Consider the following 25,315-nt stretch of genomic DNA (forward strand, 5'->3'; position numbering starts at 1 on the left):
TTAGCAAAGGCAGAGTAATCTGTGCCTGTTGGCAGATTCCAAGGTAAAAGGTTCCACTTGTTCAGCTCTTGGATTTACACTTTACTAAACAGCTCTGTGGGCTGCCTTGTGATGCACCATGCACGACTTCGCCCCTTGGTGCTCTTGAGTGCAATTAAGTTGTGGGCTTTTTTTAAATGTAGTTTGACAATATGCAGGTTAGATTTGTATTTTATTTACAGCTTTTACTTGGGGACCAATAAAACCCCAGCTGGCTAATGTGAGATCTAAAACTTGCATCTCACTCTTTGCCTTGGATATCTTTTCTGTGGTAAACTATTTATTTGCGTTTCATCTTGCACAAGCTCCTCTTTCCATGCTGAGAAGCCAAGAGCTCCAGGGGCTCTTTGAAGACTATTTGCTATAGGATAGCAACTGGAATACTCTTTAAACATCCGTGCCTGCTTTGTCCTATAACTGGCCTCTTGGTGTCAACACGCAGTTTTGTGCGAGTTTCCTGTGCAAAGCTAACATTTGCACGTTCCCCTGCCAATTGTGCTTCCAGATCCCTCTTGTTCAGGCCTATCCCATCATTTATTCTTGCAGGAATGAGCAGCAGTTATTCCACGTGCCAAATCAGAGGCAGCATCAAGGCCTCTTTTAAAAGGAAGGTTTAACTGGGTTAAGAATAACCACTGTGCTGCTTGGGTAGGAGGAACGTGCTGTGTGACCTACACGTCCAGTCAAAATGGTCCACATTTGGACTGCAAGTATGTGGTGCCCCTATCTCTGAGCTCCAGGCTCTCATCACACAATTAAAGTGCAACAAAATCTTCTTGCAAAATCCCAGTGCATTTCACTGTCGGGCAGTCAGACATCTCCACCTACGAGCATCCCTCGGACACTGACCCTGGCATGCCAGCAGAACACATGTGAAGGGTGAGATGGCGTCAGGCTAATGACACAAATCATGCTAAAAATGCCAAATAGCTGTGTTTACATGCATTCGCAACCCAAGGGTCGTGCTCTTGCCATAAAAAGGGAGATGAACCCTGGTGAGATGGGAGCCATGCTCCCAAGGATGCCTCTGGGAGGGAAAGATCAAGAACTTTGCTCATAATGGCATTGGCTGCTAAAACAGTCAAAATAATCAGGGGGTGGGGAGGATGCTGAGGGGACAGATGCAGCTGTGTGATGAGTGCTCATCGTGTGCTGATGCATCTGCCCAGTGACACCCCAATGTGCCCATTCTCCCTGGGATGGTACAGGTCTTCAGTGCACGTACCCCATCATCCAGCCCCCCTTTAAACCCCAGCAGTGGTTTCTGTTACATGGATCAAAAAGGCCAGGGTGAGCCCTACGAAGACACAGAAGGGAAAATATTTTCTTTCTCTCCAGTGTTATTTTTCACTCCTTCTGTTTTCCTTTCTGCCATCTCACAACTCTCTAAATTCATGGGAGCTCTTCCTCAAGGTGAAATGAAGGCTCTGGGCTGCATTTGGTAGTGCCGACGACAGGGGATGAGGGTCAGGGAGGGTTAAGCAGGGAGGGGGCAGTGCAGCAAGGCGGCCTGATCTAGTGATTAAACAAAGGGATTCAGCCAACATGTGTAAAATTAAGTGATCAAGAGTTGATTACAGAGTGCATTGATTGTGTACTGATGGATTAAACAGAGTCGTGCTTGGGATGCGATTTTCCGAGCTGGGCACGAAAAACGCAGGCAATTGACGTGTTGGCCAGAAGGACCCGCTTCTCCCAATCCCTGGCTTTTATACATTCTCCGGATAAATCTGCAGAGAGGCCCGTGGAATTATAATCGATTATCCATTTCTCAAAGTCACTTAAGGGCCCTGAGCTACAAGCTAAAGTGCCGGTGCTGCGAAGAGGCATTGGGTATGCGCCGGCATGTGCAGGTGCTGGCGCGAGGGGAAAATGTGGCAATGACCCTGTGTGCTGCAAGCTGATGAATCTATTTTCTTGTAGGAAATAGTTTTGACAGTTCAATATCTGTGTTTTCGATATGTGCCCCACACATCCCCAAGGGAAGAGAGGAGAGGAGCTGGAACGTGGCGGGGAGGGAGTGGGTGGGAGGCAGGGAAAGACTCTACCCCATCACCCCTTCAAATTATAGGCGTATCAGTATATCACCAACTTAACAGGCTGCCCTCCAAGTCAAGGGCATGGGAGCAGCATGGCTGCCTATGTCTTCTGCAGGACCAGAATGGGGCTGGAGCTCCTCTTGGGGCACCTCACTGGGCTGTGGGGGGACCCTCAGGATGCCCCAGCCCACTGGCAGTGGGGTAGACCCTAGGCTGTTGTTTCACTGCCAGTGGTGAAGGCAAAGACCCATTTCCATGCTGATCCTGTCTCTCAGGATGCAGTCAGGTTCTTTGCTGAGGACTCAGAGATGCAGGCAGATGGGGCTGAGACAGCTGAGCAGCTGCAGCCTGATGCAGGATCATCTTGCACATTTTATAGGGAGCTGGATGTGATGGTGGAATGAGGGCGGGGCAAAAAACCCCTGCAGGTCTCCCCCAGTCCCTGTGCAGGGCTGTCGCTCCCACTCTCAACTGCATCCCTGTTTCTGCTACAGATGAAGCAGTGGAGGCCCAAAACAGGCCCCAAATGTGTCCAGACCTCAAATCCCAGCTCTTGTACAGTCTCCCAGCCAGACATGAGGATGTTTCTGTGAAATTCACACCTTTTCTAGTTCCTACTGACATTATTTCTTGGCATTTAAAGAAGGTGCTTTGCTCCAGGTCTTTCCATCCCAAGAGCTGATGCAGAGAATGGATAGTTAAGGCATCCTTTGGCAATGCAGCTACACAACTCCTTCTCTCCACCCTCTCCCACCAGGCCAGCAGAAACTCCCGGTTGGGCAACTGGTTCAACCAGGAACACAAGTGGCCCTTGTAACAACAAACAGGGCTAGAGGCCAGGAACATTGGTGAATGCTGCCCAGCTGCCAGCCTTGGGTACACAGTTCCAGGCCTTCCAGGTGGCTGAGGAGGAGGAGGAGGAGGGATGGTGAGGAGGCAGAATCATTCCCCACGCTCTGTCAGGCTATGATGCACACATGGCACAGGAGCTGAGAGAGCCCTGGGGTCTTCTGCCTGGCTGCCTGTGTGCTGGGAAGTGTGCTGTGTCCCAGTGCCTCATTTTGCAAGTCCCACTGAGGAAGGACCAGCCATGGGCCATGGAGTCTGCAGAACTGCAGACATGATCCCCGGATCTCACTGGCTCTGGTTAGTTTGTCCACAGCCTGGCCAGTCTTGGGTTCATGATATAAAAAGACCCATGGGATGGAGGGCAGCTCAAGGATGTGGGGAAGGAGGTGCATCACACCCCAGGAGATCCCCCAGGATGTAAGGACAGAGCTGTAGGATTCCCTCAGCAGTGTTTCTGCTGTGCTGTGTTCACTGAAGTCAGGGATCCCTGATGGATGCTGTGGAGACCCAGCTGCTCCCGAGGACTTGTATGTTTGGGAGGTCAATCAGTGGGTTGGAGGAGACTCCAGTTTCCTTCCCAGAGCAGAGGGTGGATGGCAGCAGGAAGATTCAACTCTGTGGTCCTGAGCTTTTCCAGACTCATACTGGCACCCATCAGGGAATCTGGAGCAAAGAAGGGATCATCTCTGTCCTTGGTCCCTGCTGATCCCATTTGGTCAATATCCAGCCCAGTGAGGGGTGTGGCTGGGCACTGTAGTGGTTCCTTGGGAGAAGCCTGCATGGGCAGGCTGCCCAGCTGGGAGCTGCAAGAGAGGAGGGCACGGATGAGGCAGTGCAACACCTTCCCCAGCTTGTTCTCAGCATTTCTCTACTTTCCTCTTGTGAAACCTGGAGAAGTGTTTCTGCTCAGTTCGGCATCCCCACGTTGAGCAGCACCATGGGGAGACAGGATCACAGCCTGTCCCAGCCCTCCTCTTCCCCTCTCCCTTCCAGGTCCCTGTCATGTTCTCCCTTCCCAGCTCTCCCGGCGGCCTGCGTCCCTCTCATCGAGGATTCATTGTCTTGTCAGCCTCTAGTTAGCCGGCATGCGTACGAATCATAAATTACCCCGCCCGGGCCTCTGCTATGCTTCAGCACAGACAAAAAAATTGCACTCCATCACCGTGTCTACCGGCTTTTAGTGGTATTGATCAATGCTGCTCCCTTCCCGCCCCCCCCCTTTTCATTTTAACCGAGCTGGTTAAGTGCAGTATCTTATTTTGTGCTGGGACAAATGAAAAGAATATTAGCAAGGGCTGAAATATATCTCTTTTTTATCTCTCTGTTACTTTTTTATTGAATCTTTCTGAGTAGGTGGCTTTCCGCAGGATGACAGCCTCATGACAGGCTCCTCATTAGAGCTGAGACAGTAATTGTGATGCATTTCCCTGCGCGGCCTTTTCACTTCTCCCCCCCCTCCTGCCTTTCCTCCTCTCTCCCTTTCCCCTGATTTGTAAAGTGATTGGATGTACAGACTCACTCAGTTTCTTAAATTATTGCCCAGCTTAATCCATCTTCCACTGCCCTGCACCGGGCAGCCATGATCTCCGCAGATGGAGAGCCAGGGTCGGATCATGAGGAGTTCCTCACCTCTCCTGCTGCCGGGCTGCCACTCGCCATGAGAAACATGGTGCTGGACCCAATGGGACGTGCAACAGCCTCCGATGAGCCCAGGGTGCTGTTCAAACATGCATTTTTACTGAGTGACCCATGGGATCAGCCTCAGCTGGGGTTAACTGTGTGCAGTAGCACTGCACCAGTTTACACCAGTCCTCTCCAGTATCCAGCTTGTCTGGACAGGCAGCTACAAGAACAACTCTTTCTTTGGAAGGAAATCAATATTTTAGCAAGCTTTTCTGCCTCAGATCCCTCTGTAGTTTTTACTCTCAGGAGAAGCAAGTGTATTTTCTAAGCTGCTTGGCAGCCTGGGCACATTAGCAGGGGAAGTGTCGGGGATCAGGCTTTTGGTGGGGATGCAGCAGAGTGCAGGTCTTCTCTGTGACCCAGTTTGTTCATGGGGTTTTGAGGTCCCCCTGTCCATGTCTCTACGTGTTTTATACACTCATGGTATATAAAACCATCTGCCACTCATCCCTCTGCCTCTCTTTGCTGGATTCAAGGCAGGAGGGGCCCCGTGCTGTGCCAAGCACAATCCAAGTCCAGTTTCTGCTGGTGCCCTGCAGCATCTTTGCGCTGTGATGAAGGTGTGATTCCTCAAAAACATTTTTTTACTTGAAAAGCCATTTCTTCAGACCTCTGCCACCTTCCCACCTGCACAGACCTCCAAAAGGCATATGCTCCTAGGGAGGCCTGCTCAATGCAGGGTGATTCCTCAGTGGTCTGGGTGTGCTTGCTGCTCTGTGGGGTGTTTGCAGAGTTAAGTCATGCTGTGGATGCAGTCATGGCCAGACACTGAACCCAGCCACAGCACACAAACCTTGAGTCACCTCACTGCCTATCACTGTCTCTGGCACCTGGATCTCCACTGCCATGTGTAGAGCAACTGCAGCAGGGGCCAGATCCAGGGTACCTGGTCCTGGGCAGCAAGCTGAGGTCCGCATCCCACAGCCAGGCAGAAGCCTGAGAGATGGGAAGGCCCTGATGGAAGGAGTGGGACGTGCCCTGACCTCGTGCAGGTTTTTGGGAGCCTATACCTTTTGGTACAAACCAGCAGGATCCAAGACAGTGCCCAGCAGGCAGGATACTGCGCCATGGGGATGGCACTGGGACCACACCAGTAAATAACAGGGAGATGGGGCAGCAGTGAGCAACGTTATTCCTGCTCCCTCACTTCATTACCAAATATTTTTTGCCTCTACTGTTATTCTGGGATGCTCTGCACTGACACATGAACCATCTCTGCCTTGAGCCACCCTTGTCATCTCCCCTCCTTGGCTGCCACTTACTACCAGGGCTCTGTGAGCCTCATCGGTTGTGGCGTGGGCTCGCCAGGAGAAGAGTGAGTGTTTTGCTATTTCCAAGCTAATATGGGGCTTTCTTTGAATTATTGTTTTTTGAGCTGGAAGGAAAGGAGGCTTGTCACACGAGATACCTGCTATCAGTACACAAATAACAGCAAGCCCATCATCGAATGGAAAATAATCGCCACGGAAACCGAGTTGCAGAGCAGCCGGGAGGGATTATTACAGGCGCTGGCAGTGGCGATGCTGTCAAGGAGCCTGTGTCAGCACTTCCATTACCACCCACCTGGCTTCAGCACGGCCCCTGAGGCAGGGCACAGGGCCGCAGGGCCCCTGCATAGGGTCATTTCTATTCAGAAGAGTTTCAGATCAACTGGTTTTGATTGGGTTTAAATGATGGAGTGTTTAGGAGGAAGAGAGCGCAAATAGGAGAGTGAGATGGAGGGAGGCATTTCAGAGGAGGGGGGTTTGGTACTCAGGAAGTGGAAAACAGTTTGATGTAGGAGAAATCAGGAGTTTGGACTGAAGAGGTGGTCCTCATGGGAGCAAGCTTCAGATGGTCACAAGGAAGGATAGCATGGGGAGGCACAGGTGGCAGCGCCTGTGCCACCCACGGCAGCAGTTCCTGGGGAGGCACCTTACTGTGCAAATAAGCCATCAGTGCCCCAGAGCAATGGAGTTATAAACAATTTATTTCATTCATTTGGCAACTTGCTGAGCTCCTGTGCAGAGTGAGCCCTCATGCCTTGTAAACTTTGCTCATTGACTTGGAAGCACTGTTTACTCTGCGCTGCATAGTGGTGAGGGGCTGTATACATCCTGTGCTGTCAGGACTGTTGGTGGGCTGGGTTCCTTTTTTTTTTTTTTTTACTTACATTCTCTCCAAAACAGCAGTTTGCATTCTGCTTGTGAGGGAAAGCTCTGCCTTCCAAGTGATGCACTCCCACCCTGCATAAGCCTCCCAGTGCTGTCAGGGCACAGGTGCAGGGCAGGAGCAGGGATGACTTCATGGCTTCATGCCTATTCAATATCATGCTTGTGTCCCCAGAACCTGAGCCCAGCTCCCATCCTGGAGCCCAGGTCCCATTACCAGCTGCTTTGCAGTGAATCAGACCTTTCTCACGAGGACTCACGAGAATTATCTTCGATCCATATCAGTGTAACTGAGTGAAGAATCCGGCCCTCCATCCCCAGTGGGATCAGGAGGGTTTGGTCTAGTGCCTACCTGGGCTGGGATCCGTTTGCAGGTGCCCTCTGAAAGAGCCTGGGGACAAATTCCTCCACACAGGGGTGCATGTGCGCATTGAGCGCTCTGCTCTCAGAGCAGGAAATATTCGGTTTCAACACTTGGAGTTAAACATTTCCGCGGAGCCCAGGAGACCGTGCAAACAGCAGGAGCACCAAGGCTCTGCCTTTTCATCTCTCTGGCACTGGCAAGCGGGGGGTCAGCAGCAAGGGAAGCACGGCAGAGCCACGGAGGGTAAACACTGGAGCCAAGCCTACCGAGTAACCAGAGAGTGAAGGGGAGAGAGAGGGGCAAAGAAAACAAAAACACAGCTGCCAAAAAACAAAAGCCTGAAAAGAGCCATTCAGTGTCTCCCAGGAGCAGGTTTGGCACAGGGCAGGGAAGGACAAGCAGGGAGCAGGCGCAGGTCCCTCCTGCTCACAGATATGGGCCCTTTGTTTTGCCCTGGGCAAATCAATGCCCTCCGCTCCATCCAGAGAGGCAAGCACTTACACCCCAGCACCGTCCAGCCACACACATGGTGCAGCATCCTTTGTTTTCTCCTGGATATCAGGATGTCCCTGCTCTGGAGAGGAGAGGTGAGATGTATGCATCTCTCTCCACCCTGGCATTCACGAACAAAGCCTGAGGACTTGCCATGCCCATCCTCTCCCTCTCCGCACAACCCCATCCTACGCCATGGAGATGGGTACCACTGCCCGGAGCAAGACACCACAGTGTGGGTGTGTGCCAGGCTCTGGGCATGCTGCAGATGTGGATGCTGCTGATTTGGGGAGACGCATCCCAAGAGCAGCCTCTGTGGCACTGCAGGCACGCAGCGGGTTCCACAGACCTGGGGAGGCTTGCGTAGGTGTCCTCCTGGCACGGGAGAGGATCCCTCCTTTCTGCCTGTCACTTGTACTTAGCCCTGCTCCTGTGAAAGTGCAGTTGTCAGCCCCTTGGGCCAGGAGCCAGGGCTTCTTCTGTCTCCTGCTTTGCGATCTGTACGTCAGGGACTTGGCTGTGTGTCCGGGTTCCTGTTCTCCTGCCCCTCTGGAAGCCCTTGGTTCAGTACAAGCACCAGCCTCCTGCACTCACTGGAGCAAGGGGATCTTCCCCAGCTGTCATGGGGATGCAGAATGACAGCTGTCACATCCTTCCTTGGCACAAATTTGTCACCGTATCATTGGTATAGCTGGTGGCTAAGGCCACTGCTGCTCAGTTCTCCTGCTGGCCTGGGCTGGGGTTCGGAGCAGCCATGGAAGAGAGCAAGGCTTCTTCCCATGGCCTGAGATCTCTCCTGGTTGCCCCAGCCATTGAAAGCCAAAGTCGCCTCTGTTTAGGAACATGCACTCCATGGGAGAGTACCAGAGAACCAGCAGGGCGCAAGGACTTGGGTGTGCAAGAGGTTAAAAATCCCACCAGTCTGGTGTACCAGCTGGTCCCCAGCAGGGGACCCTGACTATGCATCCTGATCCAAGGCTGCCAATCCCAGTTCTGTGGTCCGGGACCGTCCATCACCTCCTCCAGCAAATGAACATCTCTGGGCTCCCCGTAGAGCAGGGACACGTGGATGCTCAACCTCTGTTCCACCCTTTGGTGCTGCTGAGAGCATCCCAGCCCCAGCAGGCATCCCAGCCCCAGCAGCCAAAGCTGTGGATGGCAGGCGATGTGGGCCCCACAGCAGTGGCCTGGGCCAGGAGTGGGGATGCAGCATGGTAGGGCAGAGGGCAGCCTGTTTACCCATCCGTCTGTACACCCCACAGCGGGGATCCAGCAGGATTTCCTGTCCGCTCAAAGGCTGCCTGTTTATTTTGGGAGGGAGACTCAGACAGCTCCATTGTTTTGCTGTGAAGTTGGGGTTATAAATAGCAGGTGGTCGGGGACACTCCTGGGCTATTTTGGGCCCCCACTAGACAAAAGTGGAAAAGCTCCAAGAGGAAGGTGGAATTACTGAAATGCTGACCTTTCCCGCAAGGGTCAGCAGGAGCTGGTTGTTTGGGTTTGGGTTGGATTCTGGGCATTATTTAAACATGAGGGAAGAAGGAGAGAGGAAGATGTTCCAAGTTGCATGAACAGCATTCTGTGTCCTCCCTGGCAGAAGGGTGGTGGGAATGAGGGGCCGAGGCACCTGGGATCTGCCTGGGAGCCCCTGGGAGTGGCCCAAGTCCAGAGCAGAGACCAGCAGGGTTTTCCTCCTGGATCTGCAGATGGGAGAGTTCCCAGTGGAGAGGGAAGCTGGGGAGGTAGGGAATGCCCCATAGCACTGGCCTGCCCCAACCTGCCCCTCATGCCTCAGTTTCTCCCACCTCCTATCAGGATGCTGAAGGAAAGGGCAAGTAATATCCCAATGATAGCCCTGCTTCTCCCAGGCACGACCACTTTGTCCTGCTGGAGGGCAAAGATAAGCCAAGGTGACTCTCAAACTTATTTCAGATGCTTCCTCTTGTTAAATGCCTGTGCCAGGCAGTTATACAGGGAGAAGCAGGGATCCAGTAAAGCTGCTCACACCAATGTTTTATCCTTTGAGAAGGTCTGTTCCTTTAATGGGGATTCATTTAACTGGACTCCACCATCATTAGGAACCATAAAATGGCACCTTTTGGCTCCTGATTGGAAGGCCACAATGCACGCAGCCCCCTTGTATCCAGCACTGGCTGCTTTATTGTGCATTACTGCCTCTCACTCGGATTTAACCAATTTGATCCATGTCTAATACATAAATAAATAATCCAGCGGGAGGGTTCATGTTGGATGACAACAGGCAGCTATAAAGCACATTTCTCCCTGCCAGAGCCATCTGAGCCAGGCTCCGCACGCCCTCTCATGAGCAGAGCTGCTAGTACAGCTGGGAGAGGGGGCCTGGGGACCCGCGGGCTTCTCTCTTTTATGGGAACTTCATTGTTTGCTTTAGAGTTTTATTTTATGTTAAATAGATGCTGTATATTCCTTACAGAGGGGGCAATAAAGTTTCTGAGCTGGAAGAAATTGGCTTCAGAGCAGGGAGTGAACCAGGGAGATGTGGCTGGGCAGGGAAGTGGGGGAGAGGATTGAGTGTAAGGAGGGTGTGAGGAAACGCCTCACTTGCAGATCTGCCCCAGAGACTCAACCCAGCTAGAGATTGGGGTACACAGGCAGCCCCAAATCTCACCCAGGGGTGATACAGCCCCAAGGGACCCAGGGCTCCGGCAGCTGCAGGGTCTGGAGCTGCCAGTGGTGCAGGGAGGGCAAGGGGCCCCAGCCCAGCCCTGGAACAGGGGGAGCAATCCTGGGTGATGAGCATCCAGACCTGCTCCCTACCACATCCACAGCCTCATGACATGAGTTCTCCTCTGCCTCCCAACATTGTGTGCCCACGGGGAGGATCATCCTGACCCACCCAACTTCAGGAGTGTCAAGGAGGATTAAGATGGCTCTTTATGAGTTAATAGTGAGCAGTGTTTTGTCATCCATCTACTCCAAGTCATATCACCTGAACCGCATATGAGAAGCTGGGTTTGCACAGGGTCACTTGCAAAATGTGGCTGCTGATGCTGTCCCTGAAAGACTGAAGGGCCCACAGCCAGGGCTGGGATGCTCTTGTGTCAGCTGCTGTCCCACCGCAGAAGAGAGCCAATCCCTGCTTGTGGGATGGGGACAGAATCAGGGCTATACCATGAGGAAATCCCTGGATTTCAGTCCTGTGCTAGGACAGGAACCAAGGCAGAGCACAGACGATGCTGATGGCAGCTGATCTGAGCTAAAGCTTTTTCCCTTCTTTTCCTTCCCACAGGCAAAAAGAAAGCAACTTTGTTCGACAGCCAGGCTCCAATCTGCCCCATCTGCCAGGTCCTTCTTCGCCCTGGGGAGTTGCAGGAGCACATGGAGCAGGAGCTGGAGAAGCTCACCCAGCTGAACATCAGGTAAGCAGCTTCCTGGGGTCCACCAGCATCCCTGGTGACCTGGCTGGGGCACCTGCACGTGGCAGGGAAGATGGTGGTACCCACAGCTACCAGATATGGGAGATCTAGTGCTAGCCAGTGGGTCAGAAACATTTCCCTGGAGTTCACTGCCGTGGTAAAGTCAGGCAGAAATTCCTCCTGGAGGGCACAGACATCCCTTTCCCTGGGGACTTGTGTTTCAGTGAGCAGCTCTCATGTTGCTGACTCCCGTGACAGAGCAACCTTGCAGTATTGGTGCACACTGCTCCTCAGCTACCTTCAGCTCCCTTCTGCTACCCCCAGCGCAAAAAAGTCACCTATTTAAAAAAAAAATAATTGCCTTTTAACTGCTAGAAGTTATTTAGGAAATGGCTGCAGCCAAGGGTTGGCAGATCCCTGCCCCTGCCTTAATAAAAGTCAGCAGCCTTGGGAAGGAGCGTGTTTATTTCAATTATTAATGAATTCTCTGGTCATTAAAAGGTGAGGAAAGGAATCAAACTGCCAGCTAGAAGCAAAGTTACATCACCAGGTGGTAGGAGAGGAGGGACAGCCTGTGTGTCTGTGTGTGTGTGTGTTTGTGTGTGTGTGTACCAGGGTGAGGGGTGCACATGGCTGTGCACAGTGCAGAGGACGCAGAATCCATCGCTTGGCTTGGCTTGGATCTTCTTTGATTCAGCAATAGCCATTGCAGATGGAGGGAGCAGGAGGGAGCTTCAGTTAGAGAAAGAGAGACCTCCCAAAATGGATCTGGGTTGAGATATCCCAAATTCGGCACCCACACCCTCAGGCTGAGACCCTCATTCCCAGTGTTGCACAGGAGGATAGGGAAGGGGGAAAGTAGGGAACAGGCAGCCCATTTATCCCCTGCGACACCCAGTCCCCTTGCAAGTGTAATTTATGGTGTAATTTGGGCCACATCCAACTTAATAAAGGGCCACTGCAAATTAGTGAACAGGTTTAAATGAACAGAAGCAATTAGTGCTCGGAGGAGCCCATCAAAGAAGTTGGGCCAATATCAGAGTGAAACTGAAACTGCAAGCCAGGAGCAGAGGCTGGCTGGCGCGAAGCGGTGATGGGAAGGTGGCGTTTAATGGGAAAGGAAAGGAAACCCTAAATCATAAAGCGTGACAAGGGCCATTGTGGGCCAGCTGACAAATGAAAAAGAATGGCATTATTCCTTTAAATAACAGCAGCAGTTAGAGAGGAGACAGCTCTCCCTGGCTTGCCCTCGCTTCCCTGGCCTGCTCCACTCGGCCACGCAGGCGGCAAAGAAGAATCAGAGGTCTTTATTAATTATTGAATAACGACTCCCTCCGTAGTGTGATAGAAAACGTTCAATCTAGGCGATGGATTCAGGCGATGGAGGCTAATCTGTAACACAGCAGCTCCGCATGGGGATGGGCTCTCCCAGTCCCAGAGGGAGCCGATGCAGGGGCCAGCAGCAGCAGCAGGCAGGAAGGGCAGGAATAGCGGGCAGGATTAGCAGGCAGCAGGGTGTGAGGGGCTTGAAGTCCCGTGCACTGCCCAGCCCCAGCAGGCAGCTCGCTATAGTGGGTTGCTCCATTTCCCACTCCCCCACCTTTCCTGCCTGGAGAAGCCAGGAGCAAGAACACATCAACAAGAGAAGAGAGAAACTAATAATGATCTCAAATAACCCAATAAACATAAAAATAAAATGTAGGCCTATAAACGTGACGGGCACCGGCAGCCCTGGCCGCTCCCTGCCAATACCGACTTGTTACCGAAATGGCTGAGCAGCTGTTACTTATCAGTGTGATGGGGAGAAGCGAACCAGGGGGCTGCTTTCCAAGGGCTTTTTTTTTTTTCCCTAATTTAAAGAGGATGCAGCCAATCATGGCTTGTGGTGTTAAGTTTTAATAAACCTTAATGATTTGCAACAAAATCATAAATTTCCTGTCCTTGGGGTTAGGAAGGCAGATCCCCTCCTGCCCACTGAGCCTGCAGCACTGGAGGTTTGGTGGGCACTGGATCAAGTCCCTGGAAAAGGGATTTCTCCAGGTGACCACAGGAGCTTCTTGGGGCTGAGATACAAGGAAGCTGTAGGCAGCACCTGGATGATGCTACCCATGGTCTCAGATCACCACAAGCAACTCACCCACTCCAATGAACCCCTTGCTCAGCTGGTGGGAATGGGGTTTGTTATCCCCCAGAGAGAGGGACAGCCCTTTTTCCTGCCATGGACAGTACTGGTATGACTATCCTGGCCTCAGATCAGGGACATCTCAAGGTCAACCCAGCTGGAGCATCACACAGAGAGGGAGAAGGAGCCATGCTGGCAACAGGGCAGCACCCACCCATGCCTAGGGAGTTCTGTGCGTGTCCAGGGGACGAAAACCAGTTGTTGGACCAGTGATGAACATCTCTCAGGAGGATCCAACCCTGGTGCAGGATCCAGCTTTCCCTTGAAAAAGCTATCTTGAGTGGGAATGAGGTTTCTAGCTCTGCTGCCTTCTTGGTGTGTCCAGTCTCCCAAACCATAGGGAGAGAACTGGTCGTGCTCACCCCACAGCTCCTCCACCCTGTGTGGGTCCAGCTGAGCCTTGTGCACAGCTCCACGCAGTGAAGCAGGGCTCTCTGAATGCAAATTTCATTTCTGAGCCACTGGCGCTGTTTCAAGAGCCGGCAGCCTCCGAGCCCTTCTTGGTGTTACATATGTAACAGCCTCATTGAACTTGACATGTCAAATTCAGGCCATTTGTGCAAAATCTCCCTTTAATAATACCGTTTCATTTCGCTCAAATGAGACTTGAATGCATGTAAAATGGAAAAGGATATTTAAGCGCTAACATTAGGCAGATGTCTTGCCAGAGGCCGATTGAATATATGAGATTTTGAAGTGCTTAACACGTTTTCGGTGCTCCCTCTTAGAATATGTCACCTGGCTTTCTTTTTTCTCCCCCTCTTTCCCTCCCCACCCGCCCCCCCTTTAAGTGAAGGGTATAAATTGAAAGAAAACAAAACTACAAGCCTTGGTTTTATGGGGTTTAACTCTTGCCAGGCAAGACTGTTGGTATTCCTCCTCCAAAGAGAAATTACCTTGGAGCTCACCTTTGCAGAGCACAGGTTCAAAGCAGCAGAGAGTGGGAGGCGGGAGAGTGGTGGCTCCACGATGCAGGGCAGAAGGGATGCTCTCCTTCCTCTGCCTGTACAGTCAGAGAGCAAAAGTTGCCCAGCTGAGCAGCTAAGTGCCACCCAAGGTAAAAATAAGAAATAATAACACCAACCCTTCGTGTATGCCTATGTCCTGTGCCTCAGCCAGGCTGGTTGCCACAGAATACGTGAATATTCCTGGTTTGTGTGCACGAAGCTGATCTGGATGTGAGTCTCCTATCCTCACTCAATATACATTCACTTGTTTTACACCTCATCTGTGTTAAAGGCTCGCAGTAAAGCACACTGAAATGTGAGACTCATTCTGGAGCTGTGAGTGGCCGCAGCTCCAAGCTTCAGCCGGTGCTCTGGCTTGCAGCTGCATTTCCCCAGCCTAGAGCTACCTGGGGAGTGCAGGTGGGCACAGCGTTCTAGAGCAGCACCCAGGGCTGTCCCTCAGGACACGTACACACATCCCCGTGGGCATTGCTACATGTGTCACTGCAGGTAAATACTGTGAGCAGGGGTGGCAGTGGGCAGGGGGACCCTTAATCCCTGCCTGCTCTCCCCAGGCAGTGACTGCAGAGCACTGCTGATGGAGGGGAGGCTGGGTGGGGAGGGCAGGTTTGGGGCACTGGTTTGAGTTCGGGGTGGGAGGAAAGATGAATTTGAGGACAGAAGAGAAGTAAAGGAGGAAGAAGGAGCTGTAGAGCCAGCCTCAGCTGATGCTCCACAATGATTCTTTCTAGAGTTTGGGGAAGAGACATTTATTGGCCATTTTAAAAACCATAGGAAGTCACATCACAAATATTACAGTTGCTGAGTTCAGCACTTTGAAGGTTGGGAATGTGCCTTTGGATGCAGTGGTTTTAATAGCATAACAGTCTGTTCTTGAATATGCAATGATTCTTTTTTAAACAAAAATATTTGGCAGGTGGTGTTTTTATTTTGCTGTGTGACAGCTGCCAGATTCTCCCCTGCATTACCAGCAGCAAACCTATGCTTCAGAGCTGGGATTTCACCTCCCCAAAATGGATGAGGTGTATCAGTATAGATGGGGAGTGATCCAGACGGTGGAGCAGTGAGGGTGATGATGTTCTCAAAGTCCCCCATGGCTGTGCAAACTCTCCCCCCATTCACTTTTCTTTCTTTTTGCCTTTGCAGTCAGTAATTAATCTGAGCACGTTTGTGTTATAAAGCCTACGTTTGTGTTATAAAGCCTGTGCCCACCTGTTGGCTGCTCCCAGCCTGGGCCAGCAGCTCTCATTGCTCCTTGCCATTCTGCTAGGGGTGTGGAGACACATCCCTGCACATCCAGCATCTCAGGAGCTACTGATTTCCCCTAATGACCTTCCTGTGTGTCCAGGAATAATTTCTCTTCTGCTTCTGTGATTACGAAGCATTTCCCGGAGCACAGAGGGCACCAGGGTCTTGCACCTTGGTGCAAATGGAAAGTGCTGCAGGCTGTTTTCTGTGACCTCAAAGATGCTGTCACAAAGAACCAAATAGTGTCAGGCAAAGGAGGGCAGAGTAAGATGCCGTGGGAAGGCCCGTGTCAAAGCAGGTGAAGTGCCCAGATGGGGGATTTAGCTTGACTTTTGGAGCCAGCTTTGATTCATGTCAGAGGAAAGGAGCCAACCACAGGACTATGGTGCTCCAGCTCCTGTAGCAGCATTCAGTGCACCTCTGCCCAGGCTTAAATCTTCCTTTGGAAGCTCTGAAGCTTCCTCTCCCTTGTTTGCACACATGCTCTTTTCCTCTCACTGTTCTCAATCCTCCTTTCTTTCGCAGCCAGGGCAGAAGCAGAAAGTGCTTCCTCAGTTCCTGGCACTGCAGAGAGCATCCCCACCCTGCTGTGAGGAGCTTCAGCTCCAGGTTTCTTTATGCAGAGAGGCACAGCAGTAGCTCCTCTCAGGGGACAGAGGCAGCTCTGGGCTCAGTGGGATAAGGAATGAGGAGGAAACTGGCAATATAGCTAAAACATGAAGGCTGTGGGACCTTGGGAGATAAACTGGTCACAAGGCAAGTTGTTCTTGAGAGATGTCTTCAGACCTCTGGAGATGCATCCTGCTTTTCACATCTTTCACAGGTTGCTTTCCCAGTGTTTTGTGGTCTTTCTGATTAAAGTCATCCCGTGCTAACCCCCCAGAGTCTGCATTGGAAACTCCTGCTAGTGGACAGGTGGGCAAGCACATCATCCTTGTGGTCCCTGTGTGCCCAAATGACAGGGGCTTGGTCTGTTGCTCCTGGTCACGATAAGGACCCAGAGCAAGTTATGAGATGTGGCTCACAGCCCTCTCCTGCTCAGGGAACCCTCTGTTTAAATACAGCTGCTGCTTGCACTGCCCCAGGGAAGTGTTTGCTTCATTTCTGTAGGATCTGCCGAGCGCTGTGTTGTCCCAAAGAACCTTTGGAGGAGACCCTCCAGGGCCAGCATGGACAGCTGCTGTGGGAAGGGTGAGTGGCCGTGCTGCCAGGCCCAGCAGGATAAACAGAGTGTGTAAAACCCAAATTAGCTCTGTTGTCATGTGTCACATCAGGGTCATGGCTCTCACCTCAGGTCTCCTTGATTTATGCCTGGGGACTTTAACTTGATGACCAGGTACTTCCCCAGACTTCTTGTGCAGCAAATGCTGCAGGTCCCCCAGCCTCTTGATGAGAGAGGTTAGAGTGAGAAGGGTTTTTTCCAAGCTCTGTTGGAATACATGATTCCCTTCCTTGCATGCAGTAGACACCTGCGGGCTCTCCAGAGAAGGGAAAGAGCCCTGACCAACAAGTGAGATTGCAAGCAGGCATTGCAACCTCCTTCTCCTCAACTTATTCCTGTCTCTTTTCTTCCTTCTTTTTCCCTCTTTTTTTTTCCACCCTCTTCTTTTCTTTTCTTCCCTTTCTCCCCCTCTTCTTCCCCCTCCCTCCATCTCTCCCCACCCCCCGGTATCGAGGCGACATCTCCAAGCCAAGTACTTTTAATTTCGCCCGTGGCCCTTGCTGACACGGTGGATATGCACAGCAAGTTAAATTCCCGCCTGATCAATAAAGCAGAAGCAGTGTGTCCGACTGGTCGATATTTTTTTATCTGTCTTCAGCCCAGTCCTGCTGATGACAGCCCCCTGTGCTTCAGCAAAGGCACTCAAGGGCATCGGGCTTTGGCAACACAGCTCTTTTTTTTATTTAAATTAAAAAAAAACCCAGATGCCTACAAAAAAAAAAGTTCATGGAGTTTGGCCTTTGCTTAATAACGTTTTATGATTTATCTTAATTTTTAATTGAAAAAAATTTGCGAATTAATTGATTTCTGGGACTTGCCAATTAACATTGTAATTGGGTGCATGATAAATTTCGAGGGAGCATCATTTTTCTCCCTCTCCCCCTTGTCACCGAGAAGGGGAATCGCGAGGGCAGCTGCTTCCTATCCGTACGACCCCCGCTCTTTCCCGAGGTGCTGCTGCCCTCCTCCCCCCTTGCTACTGTATCTTAAAGAAGGAACAAGAAAGCTAATAAAGTCGTGTTATTAGAGTCTCGCCAGAGGTGACCCCTCAAGGCATAAATCCAGCCTGGGGAGATGCTGGGGACAGGTACTATTAAGTGCCTGAGCGTGCTTTGCAGGTGGGACTCGGTACTTCTCCTGCAGCACCCTCTCCCTGGCTGTGCCCTCCCAGTGCTCCCAGGGGCTTTCCCAAAGGGCTCTGGCATCCCCCAAGGTGTTCAATCGAGCAGTTAATTGCCTGTGATGTCTCCTCCGTGCTCCTCCTGGGTGTGAGTCCTCCATGCTTGTCCTGCAGCCAGTGCTCACCAGCAAAACCAGGCTGCGGGGACAGGCTGGTGTTTGAGAGCTGCTCTAGGGACACAGAACGGGTTGTTCGCATCTTGTTCTGGCCTGATTCCCTTGGGGAGCGAGTCCTGCCCCACAGCAGCAGTGGGGCATCCCATGCTGCCCACGGCAGAGGTGTTCAGCATGGAATCTCAGCCCTGGAGTCAGGGGTGTCCAGTTTCAGGCACAGATGCATCTCCAGCTGGGTGGTATCGCCTGAAGCTTTCTCCAGCAGTTTGACTACTGTCAGATTTAAATTAAACTTGTCTGGAAGTGTCAGCTTTTTGGTGATTCCCGGGCAAGGCCAGGACCACCTGCCACCACAAGGCAGCTAACAGGGTCACATCCCTGGGTGGGGTGTGGAGAAGTGAGTGAGCTGGCTGCTGCCAAAATGAGGACTGAGGACACAGTGTGGTGTTGAGGCAGTGAGAAGAAGCCACCCTGGGGAACGGAGACAGTGGAAATACCAAGTAAATGGGAGCATGCTTTGTGTCTCTGGTGATTCTCCCACCCACTCCATGTGCTGGTATGGATCACCTCGCCACAGTCGGCTCAGGTGTCCCATGCATCATCTAAAGCCCAACGAGCTTAGATGGGGCTCCACTGTCCTATCCTGCTGCTCCTGCTGCACCCCAGCCTGTGGAGGGAGTGAAGGATGCCAGCCCAGGTGGAGGGTCCCAGGTTCCCTAGCAGAGCCACAGCTCTTCCCACCAGCCAGGACACGAGAAAGGCCAGGAGCAGTCCAGCTCCAGGTTTGCCAGTGCTGATGGCGGGGAAACATGGGGGAATGGAGAGAAATTTATGAGGAGAGGAGTCTGTTTATTATCTAGCCAATGTGGTGCTGCTGATACCATGGATTTATCCTCTTTCATCCCTCCTCTGATTTGTGTCCCTGCCCCTCACTGTGGCAGATTAATCATGGACAGAAAGGGAAGAGAAACCCTTCAGCTTCCTCCTGTGCATTTAGAGGGTGGCAATGACAGCAGCCTGGACCCTTCACCCACGGCTTTTCCAGCAGAGAGAGCACAAGCCAGGCAGCTGCCTGCCCTGCTTAGAGATGCCCCGTTCCTCTCCTCCATGGCAGACCACAGGGAAGGCAGAAGCTGTTGTCCATAATCCGTAGGTGAGAAGCACCTCTCATGGGTCAGAACTTCCAGGGTAGCACAGCAAATGAAAAACCTGTGGGTCCTGTTTTCCCTTGCTCATGCAGTGCCCCAAAAGGGTTATGAACACTCCTTAAATTGCCTTCAGACCTGTGGTACCTACAGTCCATTCCCTGACTCCAGGGCAGGGATTTGAAGGCTGAGGCTTGGAACTCTGGAGGGCAAAGCCCTCCTCTGCTGCTGACTCTCGGAGAGTGGGAGGCCTGGGAAGGAGTGTGTGGAAACCCAAGGGTGAGAAATAAATCTCCGGTCAGTTATTTGCCCTGGAGCAATGCATGTCTTCTGCAGAGCCTCTTCTGAACTGCCACGTGAGCTGGGAATAATTAAACAGTCATTATAGCCATGGTAGCAAAGAGCCCCCCAAATCAATCTAATGCATGACCTTTCCCTCCAATTTTCCTTTTTATTTTTTCCAGCCACCTCCTTTTCAAATAGTGGGAGAGAAATGAAGCTAGCCACAGTCTCCTGCTCGGCCCTCCACTCATCCTCACCCCAGAAATCTGTTATCCGCTCTGAACAGGGATGTGGGGTACCAGAGGTTGCTAAAGGAAAACCCAGCAGGGCAGAAAGAATTGGGGATGTGAATAGGACAGAGCAAATAGGGGATTTCGGCGTGGTCAGATCATGCCACAGTGTTTTATGATTCTGCTGCATTTCATCTCTTTGGGGGAGGTGGGTGACTGCCCTGTGGGTCAGATTTGTCACAACTGACTGTTGGACACTGAGGTCTCACAAATATTGACTGGGGGGGCATGTGGGAAGCACATCTGGCACTGTAGGTGTAGAACATTTCTATCCGTGACTGACTGCAGCCTCTTTGGCAATTTTTTACCATTACTCAGCCCTTTTCCCTTATCATGGGATGCAGGTGCCACTGGGGGAGCCACAGCAGGTTAAAAATCCCAGTGTGCTTCCTGTGATGGCACAGATCTCACTTGGCCATGCTGGGGGCTGTCACCTGCAGCTAGGTGTAAAATCAAACTCCCATTTCCTTATTTAAGCATCAAGTGATGCTTCCACTTATTTAAACTGGCATTCACAAAAATCCAATTCCGTCTCTATCCAGAGACTGTTCCCTTACAGCTGGCGTTGCCATCCACACGGCTCTGCTGGAGGCTTTCTCTGCTCCCGGGGCTCGCATCCCAAGGCTGCATGTTCAAGTCACAAGTCCTGCAGCTAAAAATAAATTGTTTCCAGTTGTTTGGGGTTTTTTTACAAAATATATCCACTGGCTGCAGCCTGTAGAAATCTTTTGGTTTTGCAGGATCTCATGTGGGAGCTGAACAGGTTGGTGCCTGTCAAACAGGGGGCTGCTGAGAAGGGATTCCGCAGAAGAATGGCAGAGCTGGAAGACTCCAGCTGCATGGAAGCAGCCCTTTTACCTGCTCCTTACTGGTTCAGTGTCCTTCAGGGATAAGCAGAAACAACTGTAGGTGCTCAAGCTCCAGGAACTTCAAACCTTCAGCTAATGACCTGATTTTTCCTTGTGGGAAGAAGCAGCAGCCTACATTCATGGGGGTGATAAGGGACCACTCCTTGTGTATTGCCTTTTTATTTCCTATGGCAAGCACACCCCAAAAGGCAGGACCATAACAAAGTAAATAGCTTGAAGGTCATTGTGTGTAATAGCAACCATGGCAGGGGTAGAGGAAACCCCAAGACTGTGGGTAAGGAGGGCACATGCTTGGCTTGCTGAGCTGCCCTTTGGGAAATCATGACAGAAGCACTGGGCCTGAACAGCCCCTTGAGGCTCGCTCAGGGACATGCCAGGGGATTCCCATTTACACCTGGGGATGCTCCTAACCAAATGTGCACCTAGCATTAAAGGACATCTGCATGTCTCTGGTATAGCCTGAATCCTGCTTTCATTGTGAAGTGCTCTGCTGAGAGGAAATGCTCCTCTTAAAGCTGATGGTCCCTAATATAGAGGAGCAGTGTGTCCCCAGCAAGCATCCTGGAGCACGTGGGGATCTGGCTGTGCTGCTCCCGTTAACAGGTGATGCAGCTGTAGCACTGGGCAGAGCTGTCTCCCAGCACCAGAGCAGGGGCCTTATTTTGTCCCCATGGGGGGCATCCAAACACATGGGGATACATGAATGCACAGACAGAATTGGTGTCTCAGCCCCAAGAAAGGGAGCCAGTGTGGAAGCAGCCCTGTCTTGCTTGGAAAGGCAAAGTCTTCAGGAGAGAGAGAAGGAAAAATCACTGGGTCTTCCCAGGGTGTTCCTTGCTCTTCTTTGGTGCTTTGGGGGGGTTGCCTAAAAGGGAAAGAAGTTGTTTTGCTGTAATGAACTAGATAAACAATTCCCCAAATAGATTAAAACTAACTGTAACTTAGAAAAGCGGGTAGTAATTATATTTTATTAGCTAGCAAAACACCATTTTTTTATTTCATAAGATAATTCTGTGTAAATCACCTTAATTAGAAGTGTCAGATGAGCCCGTGAATATCGTACTTAGTAACTAATTTCCTATGTACAGGTTATAATTTAAAACACATGGATCACTCGCTGAGTGGAAATATGCTAGCCATGAAATAATGTGGGGAGTGTTGGGGTTATTACTATGTAAATGTGTAATCATTTCAGACCACTGCAGCCTGGCTGGGTGATTAAAGAGAATCCCAAGGTCTCCGAAGATTGTGCTGTCTGCAAGGGCCTAGAGCAAAAAAACTTTAAAAGGCACCGAAAAGTGTTTGAACTTTAAAGGTCTTGATTTCCCTTTTACCATTTTTAATTTGTCTGCAGTGTTTATGGAGGGGAAGGTTTCTGTTTGCTGACAGCCTTTCGATCCTGAGCCCGCTGCCAGCATCCTTAAGATGTGCAGGGGGCTGCAGCCCTTGTACTTTGGGGGCTCTTTCATGGGATGGAGAAAAGCACCCTTAAATTGCAGGGTCTGGGTGCTTGGATGACCTGGGCTTGTGCCCATTCCTAACCCATCTCTGGATCTAAATAAAAACAAATTGCAAACTCTTACTAGCAATAGAGTAGAGCTACATAGTAAGAAAGGGGGTGGGTATTAATAATCCTCCAGATGAAGAATAAAATAAGTTTGCCAAGTTACCTAAACCGGTCCCATTCCTTATCGGTCCCAACAGCAGAGGCTTGATCTTTTGGCTGACCATTCTGAAAACTTCAGCTTCCTGGCCCTAACACCACTTCTAGGAGGAATTAATTATGTTCTTCCTCTTTCCCTTGAAAAGGAATAATTTTAAACACCTTTAACAAGAAAAGGGAGGAAATGGGTTTGTTTTTTTAACAAGGCATTTGGTTTATAAAAGGTAAAAAATTTGTTTCACACTTCATGTGATTGAAAAATTCAGGGTACTGCTGGAGGTGGAGAGGGGATGCAAATCTTTCCCATCATGCTTGTTCTTGCACAGCTTGAGGTGGTGCCAGGGCTGTGTCTCAGTGGGCAGCAGGGACTAATTCTGTTCTGTGACACCTCCTGAGGGTAGAGAGCAGAGCTGGGGGACAGGACACAGGGGACATCCTGTACCCTTGGTGAGCATCCCACAGCACATCCCCTCAGGGAAGTGGGGCTGTGTAGGAGGTGACACCCCAGCCCATCCACCCGTGGTCCCCAGGAACTGTAGCTGGAAGCAGAGCTGTGGCATTTGGAGTGACCTGATGGCAGTGGATAACTGTGTGTTTCCACCGTTTCAGGGCGGGGGGCAAAAGGCAGTGGCACTGGGAGAGGAGGGGGGCCATAGCCCCAGGAGAAAACACCTTCCTTCATCCCTGCTCATTTCATAACACCCAGCCATCTGCCAAATCAAGGCAGATTAAAGCCAGCCAAATTCAATTTTTCCCTGCTGGCACTGCAGCTCGGCATCTGGGGCTAAAGTGTCCCCGACAAAGCGAACATGACAGGCACATTGCTTTTTTGTCACATCTAGTACTGTGTTGATCTTCTAAAAGTCTCATAAAAATTTATTGATGTCTCCCATATTGCTGTGATTGAGAAGAAAGGAGCGCGGGTGTGCGGAGCCGGGTGCGCGCGCGCGGGCGAGCGTGTGTGTGTGTATATTAATGTTTCTGAAGTAGATCTGATTTGATATGTCTTGTTCTATTGTCAGCATCTGTTTAGCGAGGCTTTTTAATACTTTCTGGCTGCCGATCACTCATCCTTAGCCTGGGATGCAGGCTTGCATACAAATTTTGTTATTAAACACAATTCCATTCCCCCCCTTTCCCCAGCCCCCGCCTCCTCCCACTAACCTCCCCCCTCCACCACCCACCCATCCATCATCTCCCTGGGGCTATGGGGAGCTGGGAGCCAGCCACCCCACCAGCGTGTTCTTACAAGCACAGGCACTGGGCTTGGCAACATATTTCAAGAGCCTTTTGCCTGCTGCAGGTGCTTTGCATTGACAAATCGAATCATGGGGAAATAATTTATTTCCTAATGCTGTTTGCAGCATGTTAGCAGGAGAATTTACATGAGAGAGATTACTTTAATAACCAAAAAATTACAGTGCAGGCCTCCCCGCCATGTTGGCTTTGATATGTAATTGTTTCAAGTTTAACCTGTCTGGAGGGGGGAAGGTGTTATTAAATCTATAGCATCTCCCGCTGGCGGGGGCAGGAGAGGAGGAGCACCGGGTAGGGACCTCCTTCCCTGCTAAATGGGGAACAAGCTGAATTAACAAATCACTCCAGCCTCCAGCAGAGCTGCTGCTTCCCCAGTGTGCCTGCAGCTGAGGAGATCTTTTTTCCCTTGCTCTTATACCGATTTAATCTCCTTCTCTTTCCTATTCTCCTTTTTTTCATTGTGCCTGACCCTTCAAGGGGCTCACCACCTCTGCTCCCCTCTCCCTGGCTTTCTTCCCTATCCCCCTGCAGACTTGCGCTCTGCTTTTTCCTGGTGCTGGGAGAGGAGCTGTGCAAGCCCCAGGCAGGAGGAGAGTCAGTGTTTGACTCATGTGGCTGGGTTTGGAGACTTCCACTCATATGACCATTTTGTTACAGCTGGAAAAATAGTTGGCAGTGCCCTCCTTCCCATGCCCCTCCAGTCAGGGTGAGGAGGCTCTCGGCCCAGGGAAGAGGAACGATGTGCTTTGCTATTTGACCTTATAAGATCTCTCAAAGCACTCCTCTCCTTGTCTGCCAGTTTTGTGACTGACCCCATTCTCTTCTCTCTTGGCAGCAAGAGCTCCATCCTGAAGGATGCCATGGCAGCAGGCACCCCCAAGGTAAGTTAGCACAACTCAGTATATTTCCCCTGCCCCCCAAGGGATGCTCTTTACACCCCGTGACCTTCCCAGCCTGCTCCCTGTCCTGCTACCTGATGTCTCCCAGGAAGGCGGCCACACTTTGGGGGCCAGCGACACTGGGGAAAGCTGCTGTCCCCACTCAGCTGCTGGGCTGGAGCAGCCAAGTGCCTGCACAGGGCTCTGCATTCCTCATGCAGCCGAGGAACGGCGGAGCTGCTGGGCTCTGGGACTCCAGATTGTGTCTAATGACAGCTAATGAAAGCTGATCACACACAGCCTGAGCCTGGGAAATCAAGTGTGGGAGTTCCTGGAGCCAGAGCCATATGCCAGCTTTGGAAGGGGAGAGTGGGCCTGCCTCAAGGGAGTGAAGCACACCCAAGGCGCAGCCCAAATCACTGAAGACCCCATCTCAGGGTCCCTGAGAGGGACCCCCTCCCCAGGAGCCACCCACACCCCTTTGGCTCAGAATGCAGAAATACAAAACTCAGAGAGCATCATGGCATCACTGCAGAGGGCATCATTTACTGATTTGCTGCTGATTCGTTGGACTTCATGTGGCACAGGGGTGGGAAAGACCAGAGCTTGGGCAGGCGAGCAGGTGGCAGGAAGCACTGCAGGGCATCGCCTCTGAAAACCATGCTGGGCTCCCCAAGGTGGGCAAAGGCAAGTGGTCCAGGTTCTCCTGTACTTCTGGTGACACAGTCCAAGCGAGGGAGGCTCCTGGCTTCCAGACTAGTGCACCGCATCTCTCACAGGAATTAACATCACATCTCATCAGAATTATTTTCCAGTCTCATTCCCCCTTGGTTTTTCTGGAAGCTTATGGTGATTTTTTTGGCATGTGATGTCAGAAACAAAGACTGACATTTCAGCTCTAGATTTTCTCCTTGGGGCTGGGTGTCTTGCCAAGTACATCAACACCTTGTCTGCCCCACCAAGGGAGAGGCCTGGGAGCCACTGTGCTGACCTGAGTTCCTGGCAGG

The 25,315-nt window shown here is 51.3% G+C and overlaps 1 protein-coding gene across 6 annotated transcripts in view; it reads left to right on the forward strand.

Annotated features, from left to right (window-relative positions):
- RNF220 (ring finger protein 220) overlaps positions 1-25,315 on the forward strand; it is a 220,673-nt gene that overhangs the window by 126,467 nt on the left and 68,891 nt on the right. For all 6 annotated transcript variants that reach the window (XM_042030529.1, XM_042030533.1, XM_042030532.1 and 3 more), the window contains 2 exons: positions 10,885-11,014; positions 24,266-24,311. In XM_042030529.1, the coding sequence (XP_041886463.1) occupies positions 10,885-11,014; positions 24,266-24,311 (176 nt within the window). The remainder of the gene's footprint in view (positions 1-10,884; positions 11,015-24,265; positions 24,312-25,315) is intronic.

This window comes from Corvus kubaryi, unplaced genomic scaffold (genome assembly GCF_017639235.1).
Source record: "Corvus kubaryi isolate FWS band 111438036 unplaced genomic scaffold, C.kubaryi_AGA036_p1.0 37334, whole genome shotgun sequence".
NCBI classification, from domain to species: Eukaryota; Metazoa; Chordata; class Aves; order Passeriformes; family Corvidae; genus Corvus; species Corvus kubaryi.